Consider the following 13,948-nt stretch of genomic DNA (forward strand, 5'->3'; position numbering starts at 1 on the left):
AAAGAACAAGAAGAGCCCTTTGAAATGTAAAGGGCATTTAAATTTGATTCTTTTCTTTACAAACCAGTGAAAACCCAAAGAAAACAGTATTTTGGCTCTAGCCTTCCCTCGTAGAACTTGAAAATTTTGAGTACTACCTAAAAATCCAGAACCACAAAGAAGAGTGAAAGGCATCTCAGTGCTTAATCCGTAACTCTATAAATATCTGGAACTGTCTTAGGATATTACATACAACATCCTGAAAGCTCAGAGACTACCTCTGCATAATTAAGAATAATAAGGTAATTCAACAGAAAAGTCAACATTTTCATCTCAAATCCATAAAGCATCTAAACTGCTTCTCTTTTTTTTTTCTTAAGAAACAGCAGTATCATGTTTTCTCTTTCCAGGGTTTAGGACAGTTTATATTCAAACACAAATCAAAACCAAGTTTCCATCACAAAATCTTTTCCTTATATATTGATTTTCAAAGTTATTACTGCAAAACAATCTCTTTGCAGCTATAAAGGCATTTGAGGAGGACACATGCATTAAAATCCTAAAAAATTATTGGTTCATTTGTTTTCTTTCTGTGAACTAACAAAAATGTTTTTGTTTTACATGAGGACGTCCATGTGAAGTCTCATAGTTAACCATAATCTTAATTTCTGATGACTGAAGCTCTACACCAGTAAGAAGCTGCTGCAGACACAATGTCAGTGTTCAAAGTAGTGGCAGAGCTTGCAGCACAGTCAGGAGGTCAGCAACTAGAAATTCTTTCCAAATTTTGATTCTTATGAGAGATGAAAGCCAGTTATGTTTTGCATTAATCATGAGTACACAGTTCAGTATATTGGTGTCAGTAATGAAATAGAAAACTTTAAAAGATTGAGTCCAACAGATTAAAAACTTCAATGGTGTCAAGGTAATGCTACTAACTCTATGATTTGAGAGCCATCTGAAAAGTGTATAGACAAAAACAGAAAGCTCCTCAAGGAACAGTACTTACAACAGATTTGCAGATTATTTTCCTAAATAACTTTTCCTCTTAACAGCTGTACCTTTTTTCTCCCTGCAGCTCCTCACATTAACACAGTATAAAGATTGTCCCTATAATTCTGCAATTTCCCCCCAGGGATCCCTTGATTCCCAGCAGCACCTTCTGGCTCCAATGACCCCAAACTATCTCTGCAGCCAAGGACAGGATGTGCTTTGGCTTTTTTAGTCACCAAAAATCCTTCTATACATAGAGGGCAAGAAGAAGAAAACAGAGTTCAGACTGCTGCCCATCCTTCACTGAAGGCATGTCAATTTGCAATGTTATCTCACCTGTCCATAAGTACTCCTGAAATCTGTGCAAATTTAATATTCCTGAAACTGTTAATCCCCTATGGAAACTATGCAAAAATTAATAAATCTTTATATGACAGACAAGCTAAATCCTAGTAAACCTTTTTTTAAAGGAAATTATTAGTCCTAATCTCAGTAAACAGCCCTGGCTAAGATCTTATATTCTATCACACGTTAAGCTTCTGGGGTCCTACACTTCAGAGCACTGCACCTCTTAAGAGAATTTTTCAGAAGTTTTCTGAATAGCTAGCAGCATTCTTCTGAGGCAGAAAACTTCCTAGTACAGTAGTGACATTTTCTTCTGTTTTACAAAACTTTGCCCTGCATTTCTAAACAAGTTTGCCACATAGCAACACTAAAGCTACATTGCACGGTAAAATTAACTTCCTTCATTTCTTTATAACCAATTAAACCCCCCTCCACTACAGGAACTCAAGAACAGCCCCAGACAAATGCAGAGAATATATTATTCCCTCACTGGGGAATGCTCAACTGCTTAAAGGAGACTTCAAAGGCTCCCAAGATTCTGAGGAGGAGGGAAAGGAATTCTGTGGCTGGCAGCCGCCAAGGTTTTTAAGCAATGGCTGGACAAGAGCCAAGAGCAGCTTACTAAGGGTGTCAACAAAGTACTGAATTTACAGAACAAGATGGAGATCAGGATTGGAAGCACCATTGAGATTTACAGAAGATCTTTCTGTTCCTGTTTTTTTTCTAAATATAAATGGAAAGCTATTGCCTAGAGATCTTTTTTTTGCTTCCTGCGTAAACAAACAGAGCAAGAGGCTTAGAAAAATCACATGTATTGCTTATTTCTTTCAGAAGGTGCAAGGGCAAAAAGCTTGTGAGAGTGCACGAACCATGAGAGGTCCCTGGTAAGCATAACTGTAGAAAGACTCTCTTTGAATTATCCCTTGCACTTTCTCCCTGTATTTCTTGAAACTGAAGCACTTCTAAACTGTTTTGTCACTTAACACACAACTCCCATGCTGCATAAAACATTGAGCCCAGTCAGATACAAAGGGCATCTAAATGTTTTCACGTGAAGCTGCCATTCCAAGTGTTTTGGACACACTCATTTCAGAAAAACATTTCTTTAGCTCCTACACCATCTCTGCCACTTGCCTGACAACACCTCATGATGCACCATTGTCTACTCATTAGTTCTCACCTCGACAAAGGAGGTTAATGCAGTCTTGATTGGTACCTTTGTTGTCCACAGTTTAAAAACTGGATCGAGTGTCCTACTAATTTTTGAATAATGGTTATCCAGCTATAACATCAACTGTCTCTTCCCTCTTTATGTAAATCTTGCTGGTATATGCAAGCACTGTATTAGCCTAAGGGTGACAAACCCATTTTGCTGTGATGGTTGAATTACCATTTAGGATAATATCTGTGGGCTGCAAGTAATTAGTTATCATGAAAGAGACTAATTTTGCAACCTTGTTAATTGCTGAATGATTCCTTTTACTCAGTTCAGCACTGGCCCTATGAAGTTTCTATCTCTCTGTTCATACATTAACTTTATTTCATACCTAATATGATTAGCTTTACTTTCCCAGACCCCTATTAAAATTAATTTTTTCTTTCTATGTCTACCCATTTAGCATTTGCGAACTCAATTTCCCTCTGCAAAGACCCTCTTTACAATTTTTGCTCTCAATTGCACAGAAAAAAAATGCAAGCCAGATTCGACATGGCTACAATGATTAATATCCTTTCTATAAGTTCAACCTTCATGTCGGTGGTAAAGCTGCTAATAATGAAATCTGAAAAGCAAAAGGAAGCAATTTTGTTACTGCTATCAAAGATGCCCATAGGTAGCTTTTTTTTAGTCACAGCATTGCAATAGGAGTTCATGTTCTATAGGGACTCCTAAAACCTTGCACAATTTGAAAAAAATCCCCTCAAAACAATCAAACAGAAGAACTCCACAGAGTTGCCAAGAGTTATTTTAAGAATTACCTAACAATCTGAATTTATTGCCTTTGAAATGTCTTGGCTATCTATCCTTGTGATTGGTGTAATAAAAGCACTTAAAATTTATAATTTTATTAGTGATCTTTGTTAAATTTCACAACAAATAAGTACCTGTGTGGGTCAAACAATGCCATGGGAACATTTATTATTATGTTGCTTGCATTTTTTAAAATAAGTGATTGTGAAACCACAATACACAAGTAATTCCAATGATGGCTGGAAGCCCAAAACTATTTCTACACTTTTACTTTTTAATTTACTATATTTCAGTAGATAGTATTGAGGTGGGGCTTGCAGATTATCCGATTTACCACTGCTGTGATAGCCAATGTAACTGCTTTCTACTTTTCTCACTCCGCACCCACTGCCAATTCCCACAATATTGAAAGCATTCACTCACTGGTGGTAAGAAGCTTAATGACAGAAGCACAACTGTAACAGCAGCAGTAGAACAAAGCTATAAAGATAAGACATTTTCTTAAAAGTAGAACTGGCAAACGTGCCAGACAGTGGCGATATAAAGCTCAGCAATAGTCCAAAAGGGAAAATGTTAGAAATAGGTTTCCAAAAGAGACATCTTTTTGATAGCACTTTGTACTTCATTAAAGCATAAAACATGCATTGCTTAAGAGAGGATGAGATTACTGTATTTCATGATGCTTCTGATTCAAAATCAGCACATTTCTCTCAGAATGCATTCTGGGTTTCAATACATGAGTGAACTATGGATGACTGGAAAATAGGAAATACAAGAGCATAGCATGAAAATCCTCCTAACTGATGTATGACAAAAAGCAACAACAAAATTATTGATACTTCACAGCATGACAAAGCAAAGCAAAATAGTTTTATACACTATAAAACTATCACAGGTTGTAATTCTTTACAAATGAAGAGGCATTGTGCCCCCACTTGCAAGATGAGAAAACAGATTCTGCAAGAAATTACTTGCATACATTGTCTCACTGCAGCATGAGGAGCATAAAGGATATTGGAAACAAAGTGAGTGCCATCAGTTAACATCAGCTTGCCAGTATTCCTCAAATATTCACACATCTACTCACGATTTATATGGTCCATGTAATAAACCCCAATCTGTTGATCGTAAACAGTTTCCCATCCTAAAGGAAGCTCATCACCGACACAGTCAGCAAATGTCAATGGCTTTGTAATCCTGTAAAAATAAAAATAACACAAATAAATACAAAAGGGGCAGAGTTTACAATGCAATGGATGTTATTACATGTTTGAAGATACCGCCACCATTTGATCACAGACTAGTTATGCTGCTTAGGAATGTGCTGATAATTATAAACATACAGTTTCAAAATAAAATTTCATTTAAATATGCTGACAGACACTCCCCAAGCAGGTAAGACAAGCTTCTCCCCTCAAGTTTCTATGTATAACAATTTAATCACAATGGCATGCAGTCCTGCCAGTTTTTCTCCCATACTGCAAAGAACACAAATGTGAAGCTGGAGTTCACTACTGCTAAAACCACTGGAAGCTTTATAGGTTTTAATTTCATTAAGGTGGCAAAGCAGCGTAATTGTTTGCCCTTAAGAAAATCACATAAAATTTAAGACAGCACTATGTAATAGGTTTCCTCTTTTCAATTATACATTTTCAACTATTAATGATATTCTCTTGGTCCAGACAGATCCAAGTTACTTTCTCTCCTTCAAAAAGAAGAGACAAACAAATGTCCCTGAAGAATTTTGAAGTAATTGGAGTAGAAATCAATAACTAACAGCATTGCTATCTAGAAGCTTAAAATGTCACACCCCTATATAGGCAAACTCTTAATAGACCAGTGGATAACAGAAAAACAAAACAGCATGTCAGAGTTGACAGGAATATTGAAAATTTCCAAATTCTACACTAAATCAACACTACTCTAGAACGTCAAGGGAAGTAAAAAACTAGGAAGAACAAATGATCCAAATAAAAAAGCCTTTACATTTAGTCTAATCATGTCTATTCCCCAAATCATTGTTTTAATCTTTATTTAATCCTTCAGATAATGTTTTCCTCTAGAACCTGCCATAAAATTCCTTTACTAACATAGTAATTTCAATTATACATGGGATATAGAACCAACACCTGCCCCACGTATTTGTTGAGGCATTTCTAATACCTGGAATGAAGACAACTTTGCCAACACTAAATACATGCATTAATTTAGGGACTGACTTAAGTTCAGCATGGCCTATGGCACAGTACTGTTTTTTGCAATTCTGTTAGTATGTTATAATACTCAGTTAAGGTTTTCTGATACCAGATTTGAACTACACTTACAAATATGGTGCAGAATAGAGAGAGACGGGGACTTGCACTTCATCTGATAACACCCATATAAAACAGTAACTTTGTCAGAACTAAAACCTGTCTGTCTTTGAACTTGGAAGTTCTTTCCCAAAACAAAACCAATCCAGAAGAATCCAGTGATAAAGACTTCAAAAGATGGAAATACTACTACAGCTACATTCCAGCTATTCCAATGGTGCAGTAAGTGCACCGTTCAACCACTAATAAAACTACAAAACCTGGCACACAGCAAACAGAAAAACTGCATTGACCCGACTCCTAAAACTATTTTATTATTCTTATAGTGTGCAAAATTAACTGTAGTAAAATAAAAAACTATCCTCACTCATATCAATGTAATGTTTGAACAACTTTGCACAACAGTACAAAAATCAAGCTATTTAGCTTGGTCATGTTCTGTGGATTCTCCTACATGTATAAACAGCTTAGGAAGACAAAGACATACATAAACTTATACATAAACCTGTGTGCCACTTTTTAAAGCAAAAATTTTCTATTGCTGCCAAATACGTAGTTTACACCATGTAATCAAGCACATCCAAAGCTGCTGTATTCAAGAAAGAAAATGTTACTGTGACCTGACATACACACTCAGTTATTCATCTAGCAGACAGGCAGACCAAGTATTGCCAAAATACTTCTGTTCTCCCTGGAATTCAGTCAAATATTAAAAACACAACATGCAGCATTTTTTCTTAAACTCCCATGGTCTTGTTCTGAAGACATCATGTTTACAATTTCACAAAGTAGTCTAGACATTGGCTCCTAAACTACTGCACTATAGACAAGATTTTCTTTGGAATGAGTTATGAGATTTGCTTGCCTGTTATACAAACATACCCGCACCCTTTATTCATAAATAAAACCTGCACGTGATACTTTAACCTTTCACACCACAAGAACTTTAATTCGATGCTCTCTGTGATCCCGCCAGGGCTCAGACTTCCAGGACAAGGACGATGTTCACTTTTTGGAAAAGGGAGACTGAAGAAAACCAAAGCATCTGGTCTAACTGGTTTTCATTTCAATGTCATAAAGCATGTGTGAACAGTTTAATTAATGGTTTTGAAGTAGAACTTGTGAGAATAAACCCCAACACAGAAAAAGTTATCTTCCAGACATTCAGACTGTTATTAACTTGATGCTGCTCACTTTAAACTATAATCCAAGTTGCTCCAAATTGGATTCCTGACAAAGCATAATGTCACATTGATTCTTGATTCAGTCACATTTACACCCATGTAGTTGAACCTTCATTCAATTAATCCAGGTCAGATACTAAACTAAGAATTGGAAGTTTCTCCCCATGTTTTGCACTGCTTTAACTAAGTGAACTGAAAAAATACCTTTCTGGTTTAACCAGCACAACTCTGAGCACAAGATTAGTTTTTTACCAGTTAGGGAAACAGGGTTTTCAGAATAACAACGACAAAACAGAACAGATGCAGATATGTATATTGGAGGTCAGCCACAAATTACAGCAGTAGACTGGTGAAATTAAGCATCTTCTGGAAACACTGCTTTACTCTCTGGGTTTGTTTTTAATTAGCTTAAGCACTATAAAATAGAACAGATCTTTCCTGCTTCTATATAAAGAATTGTAGAAGGTACATCTCCTAAAACATTTCAAAGTAGTAAGGGCAAAAAACTTTTTAAAGCATTATAAAGACAAAGAGAGAACAAAAATGCTGCCATCTTTAGTTAAATAAAAAATGGGGCTTCCCCGATCTTTGCTATTCACAGGGAAGAACAACTAAGGCATTTCTCTGTAATCATAGTAGTAAACAGTAACTACGACATCCACCCCTAATCATCTCCTGTTCTCCCATGACAAGTGGTAGACACTAAAAAGAAAGTTCTGAACTTTTAGCTGAAGACAGAAATCCTCTGGGGTCAGTTTTACAACACTAACTGGTTGTGGCCACTGGACCTACAGGACAGGTCCAAATGACACTTGCCCATGGGAGCCAATTCCAGATAGATCAAAGAACGAACCAAAACTTCAGATTGACTTGCTGATTCTTCAACAACTGGAAAGGTGAATCCTTTCCAAAAGTAATGATGCTCTTCAGTCTTTACATACCTAATCTTTTGTGATCCTGAAAACCTTCAGAAGTAAATACAGAATCATGTAAGAAAACTTCCACAATGCAAATTCTGCATATCAAGCTAAGAGAGAAAAATCTTTGAGCATTGTAGAGCACCTTGGATCTGCCACTTCTAACTCTGCCCAAATTATGTTTTCATTAAGAAGAAACAGAAGTCTGGCATTTGCATGCAGTAAAACAGACACACCTGAAAGCCCAAGTTTTATTAACATTTTCTCTGCATTACTTATCAAGCTGAACAGAATACAGAAATTAAACTGCCAACTAAAACCTACCAAGTGACTAAACTCAGAAGTGCTTTTTCCTCTTCCTTGCACACTTATTTCGTATCTTTATCCACTACCATGCACAGAAAGATTCCAGAATACATTACTACGGCTTTCTAAATATGCAGCAGTAACAAGTATTTTTTGAATACATCAGTTCAAGGTGAAGTGAGGAGAAGACAGTAAAAGACAATGGCTAAATACCATTTTAGATAAATTATTGCAAAAGTGCTCTTAGCTTTAGATACACTGTTAACAGGATCTAATTTCAACTCTCTAAAAAAAATCACAAAAAATCTTAACCTTTAAATAATAAAGGAACACTTCTGAATTAAAGAAAAGGCATACTTCAAGTGCCCAAAACACAGTTTGATGGACAGAGTAGGGCAGGAACTTCATTCTCAGACTTTCACAAGCAGAACCAGACCACTAAAACACAAGGCTTCAGAAAATATTAGATAAGACTCTCAGTCTTCCCATGGCCCTGATGCCACATCAGAGGGCTCTTGCTGCTTGAAATCCCTAAGTTTAATTGAATAAAACTTCCCCTGAGAAGAACTAAACTAAGACAAACACAGCCTGTTATTCCAAGATCCTGAACAGGAAATCGAAAAGGTGTTTGCAAAGGAGGAACACTGTTACAAACCAGCTGCCATCCCTCAAACAATGACCATATACCTGAAGTACATCCAGGGCCACCCTATCTTCCAAAGTGGACCATGAGGACTAATTACAAAAAAACTCCACCAAGATCTGAAGAAAAGCCACCACCGGTACAGGTGGCAGAGGGAAGGATGGAAGAACAGCAGATGACAACGGTGCTTTTACTTTTGTTCAAGATTTTGGTCAGATCCAACAGCAGAAGCAGAAAATGTCTAATAAAATTCAGTACTCCTCAACAGACTACAGTCCCTTAAATCTGGGCTCAATCTGAAGTGCCGTCTAATGGGATAGATGGTTTTGCCTGACAAATGCAGATTACAAACTAGGAGACTGTATAATTCACATTACAGACATGAAGAATACCAGGCAATTTAAAAATGAGTAACAGAACAAATCAAAAAGAATTAGCAATCTGATAAATCTAGCAATGGTTTATCCAAGGAAAATGTATGTATGGCCAGACTTCACGAATGCAGATTTGGGCAGGGCTCTTCCCACTGGGTGTGCCCTTCCAGCCTGCACAGTGGATTTTTTAGGTGAGGCACAGCGAGCGCAGAACTGGCCCCACCGTTTAAGTCCCAAGGTCCATCTGCCACGGCCGAGCGAGCTTGGACAGTGACAGGGAAGTCCTCGGGACTGTCACAGCACCCGGCACTAACCGGGGCTGACCCTGCTGAGCATCTGAGATCTGATGGGATCGGATGGCAGGGAGGCATTGAACTGCCAGGGGACAGGCCCCACTGAGACTTGAACTCAGGACCTTGGGATTCAGAGTCCAGAGTGCTCTCCATTCCACCATGGGACTGCCCCTCCAAGGAAAATATTGCGCTGACTATGTCACTGAAGCGTCACAAGGCAAGAAAGAGAAAAGGCAAAATGAGAAATCATGCACATTCTTTGAAATTTTCAGCCAGACATTTTTTCTTACCTCCAATCAAACATTAATTAAGTTACAGCCATTGTTATAAAATTCAGTTAATCCTTTTGTCCTGTATCATGGCTCTTATTCCAGGCACAGAGAAAACAACAATAAAAACCAAACTAAGAAACAGCAGGAATAGAAGATGCTTTTCTTGTTTCACAGACACCAGCAAGAAGAGCTGTTTACACTGAAGGGGAAAATGGGTGGGTTGTTATTATTTTCTTTTTAGAAGTCATACTGCAATCCAGAAGGCACTTCATGGACACCCTCCTCCACCACCACAGCTCCAACCTGGGCAGTGAGACCTTCTCTGTGAGACACAGACAGGGTCTGCGTATCAGGGGGCCACCATTTATTGGGGTCCCCTTGTCCAGAGCAAGGGTGCAGTGTGAATGACCGTCAGAAAGCTCAGGCACAACAGGCATCAGAAGGTTTGATCAGAAGGCTTATGAGAGTTTATTCAAGATAGTTTCACAGTTTCCTCAAAGCTCATAGATCATAGTAGTAGTAGTAGTTCATAGTAGTTCTTATTTAGTAGATGTAGTAGCAGTTAGTAGATCTTAGTAGTAGTAGTTAGTAGTAGTAGTAGATGTTCTAGTCTCAGCAACATCCACACCTTTTATATCCTCTCACACGCAACATTTGATGACATTCTGGCTAGCCCATTCACCTCACATTCACCAAAGCATCTCATTGGTCACAGGACCCCACACACACTACAGGTAGCTCTCTTCTCTTTAAGGGAGAACTCTAAACTGCTTTCCTTAAGGGATGCACTTACAGTCACCCCTACGTCTGTGTCCACCCAGCTGTGCCACGACTTCCCAGCCGCCCTCTCCAGGCAGGCTGCCCTGAAGGGAGCACCCCCTCCTCAACAGGCACTGCCTCCCACCCCACACGCAGGGAGGGACACATCAGGCACCCACTGCAGCGCAGCCACTGAGCAGGAGCTTCCTCCACAATCCAGGAACAGGCACACACCAGCCAGGCCCTGCATCTCACCCTGGCGCAGCACACACCGCTCAGGCAGAGGCTGTTTGCAGCAAATGCCACCACGGTGTACTCCAGATCCCCTCTCACAGCACTCTGGAGTACACCACGGTTTTCCTCCTGTTTGTCCTCCATCATGGACTCAGCGCTCTGCAAGCAGCCAAGTCATAAAAATGAACTGGATTTCAGAAAATTACATACTAAGTAATTACTCAAGAGTACAACAAAGTTCACAAAACTATACATATCTTTCCAAGATAAAAATTCCTTATAATCTGCTTCTTGATCCAAATTACATATATGTATCTTCATTTTACTTCATAATTTAACCTTGAATTCTAAGTAAAATAATTTACTGAGCATCTACTCAATCCCTCATTAAAATAAATCCACAATACAGATGGCAGGACAGAAACTTACACAGATGAGATTCTGTGCTGAGGACAAAGACTTAAAGAAGGTAACACTGCCAGGATAAATTTCCCTTGGAAATAAAACTGTACCCTACAGCAAGGAAATAATAGCACTAGCTCTTCTAAAGGTCACTTAAAATTCTGTCTTTTAAAGAGCAGACTGTATTTTGCAGCTATTTTCATTATTTTTTTCCAGCAACTGCAAATAAATAGATAAAAGTGCTAACAGTGTCCCATCAATGTATTTGCTTCAAATACTTTTACAGTAACATAAATTAACACAGGCTACATCACCGTGCGAAAGAGAAGGCAAAGGCTGGATTTAGCCAGACATTTGTGTAGTAATGAATCAACATCTTTAAGTATAAGAAAAATGTTTGATCATTATTAGACTTGTTTTTTAATTTAAACTCTGAGCAATTAGATTTTGTGATGCAAAATGTATGTGAAGCCACATGTGTGAGTAAGAGAGAACGTATCCAATTTGTTGACTTGGAAGAAGTAACAGCAGCCTATACTGCCTATAAACACCTCTCAGAAATGTACCCTCTTACTTTTCACTATTCTAGAAACAATAAACATTTACTAACAAGCAACAATAGACAAATAACATACTTTTGTTTTAATCCTTTATCATAATTCCAAAAACCAAAACAGCTAAGAAAAAAATTGGCTTAGTGTGTTGAAACATAAAATAAAATTCTCTGTCCAACTGCAGCTCTCGCATAACTTGTCTGGCTGCTCAGGAACTGCTTAAACAGTTCCACACAAGCAGCCAAGTCTTCCAAGCAGCTATCCATTTCCTAACAGCAGCTATGACCCAGATGCAAATTCCGAACACAAATACTATAGGGAATTCTTGCTGAAAATACACCTACGTTACATGTACACAATCCAAATTCCTCCTTCAAAAATCACAGCCAGGTTAAAAGTCAGTGCTTTTATGAAAACTGGTTTTGCCATTTTGGTTTGGTTCGGGTTTTTTACAGAAGATAAACAATGAAAAAATGGAGCAGAGCAGTTATGTACAACTGACTATGAACACTTTAAAACATATTTATTTTGTGCATGCACAGATAGCCTGAAGTGACAGGCAACTGTACAGAGCCACCAGCCAAACCCCAAGATTACCAAGGGGCCAGAGGCAATTGCTGGAGGGACTTGCTGAAGAAAGGCATCCTGGACAGCAGGTGACTTGACACCTAACGCAGAAAACAAACAAAACTATACATGGCAGCTGGGAATAAGTCACAAGAGGAGCTCAGCAGGGATATGTGGCAGATAAGACAGTTAAGGATGGGAAAATAGGAGACCACAGTTATATCAAACTAATTTCAAATTAACCTTCATCCTGAATATGCTCTTAGCTAGAAACAGTGAAGTGCAAAATATTTACAACTTTTGCCAATCCTAATAAAGCTTCCTTTGCTCCGCAAAATCTCTAAATATTTACAAGATTTTCTTGAGGACTTGCATAATGGGAGAGACTTAAAAAAGTAAAACAAAACTAATAAGAATCAAAATCATAATTAAAATATAAAGAAAATTTAAACAGGGAATTTCAAAATTTGAGAAGGAGACTGAATTCTTCCACCTGTGTAAGCAGCCTAATGTGACACTACATCTGTCCAGACACAGCACAGCTTTACAGCAGGCAAGCAAGTACCGAATCACAGAATAAGCCACGTTAGAAGGGAGTCACAAGGATCATCAAGTCTAACTCCTGGCACTGCACAGAACCATCCCCAAGAGTCACACCTTGTGCCTCAGAGTATTGTCCAAATGCTTCTTGAACTCTGTCAGGTTTGGTGCAGCGACTGCTTTCCTGGGCAGCCTCTCCCAACCGCTGGGTAAAGAACCTCTTTCTAATATACAACCTAAACCGCCTCTGACACAACTTCAGTCCATTCCCGCGGGTCCTTTCACTGGTAACCACAGAGAAGCGATCAGTGTCTGCCCCTCCTCTTCCCTTCAGGAAGAAATCGTAACTGCAATGAGGTCTCCCCTCAGTCTCCTCTTCTCCAGGCTGAACAGACCAAGTGACCTCAGCCACTCCTCATGCAGCTTCCCCTCAAAGTCCTTCACCATCTTTGTTGCCCTCCTTTGGACACTCTCTAAGGGCTTAATACGTTTCTTGTATTGTGGCACCCAAAACTGCACACAATATTCAAGGTGAGGCCGCCCCAGTGCAGAGCAGAGTGGGACAATCCCCTCCCTTGACTGGCTGGTGATGCTGTGCCTGATGTCCCCCAGGACATGGTTGGCCTTCCTGGCTGCCAGGGCACTGCTGACTCGTGTTCACTTTGCCATCAGCCAGGACCCTCAGGTCCCTTTCCATGGCACTGCTTTCCAGTATCTCATTCCCCAGTCTGTAGGAACATCCAGGGTTCTCCCATTTCACGCGGAGCATTCAGCACTTTCCCTTGTTGAACTTCATGTGGTTGGTGATTGCCCAGTCCTCTAATTTGCTGAGGTGACTCTGCAGGGCCTCCCTGCCTTCGAGGGAGTCAACAGCTCCTCCCAGTTTTGTGCAAGCAAACTTGCTTAGTAGCCCTTCAGTCCTGTGTCCAGGTCATTCATGAAGACGTTAGAAGAGCACAGGGCCTAAGACAGAGCGCTGTGGAACCCAACTAGTGACAGGTCACCAGTCTGATGTTACCCCATTCACTGCTACCCTCTGTGCTCAGCCTGTGAGCCAATTGCTCACCCACCACATGATGTGTTTATCCAGCTGTGGGATGCACATTTTGTTCAGAAGGATACCGTGCAAGTGTTCTAGTTTCACTGATTCTTAACGTTTATAACTTTTTAACCAACTTCTGTAAATAACAGCATTTTCCAACTACATGCTATTGGTAATCAAAGTCCTATTTAGCAAAGGCCAGGAATGTAGTTATACATTTATTTCTTCCAGCCTGGAAACCACATCTCTGCAACATTCTGCTG

General features: G+C 39.2%; 1 protein-coding gene across 4 annotated transcripts in view; it reads right to left on the reverse strand.

Annotated features, from left to right (window-relative positions):
* The window catches only part of WWC3 (WWC family member 3), a 103,039-nt gene that overhangs the window by 57,956 nt on the left and 31,135 nt on the right, over window positions 1-13,948 (reverse strand). For all 4 annotated transcript variants that reach the window (XM_071563723.1, XM_071563641.1, XM_071563559.1 and 1 more), the window contains exon 2: window positions 4,374-4,483. In XM_071563723.1, the coding sequence (XP_071419824.1) occupies window positions 4,374-4,483 (110 nt within the window). The remainder of the gene's footprint in view (window positions 1-4,373; window positions 4,484-13,948) is intronic.

The sequence above is a fragment of the Pithys albifrons genome, chromosome 1, assembly GCF_047495875.1.
Source record: "Pithys albifrons albifrons isolate INPA30051 chromosome 1, PitAlb_v1, whole genome shotgun sequence".
NCBI classification, from domain to species: Eukaryota; Metazoa; Chordata; class Aves; order Passeriformes; family Thamnophilidae; genus Pithys; species Pithys albifrons.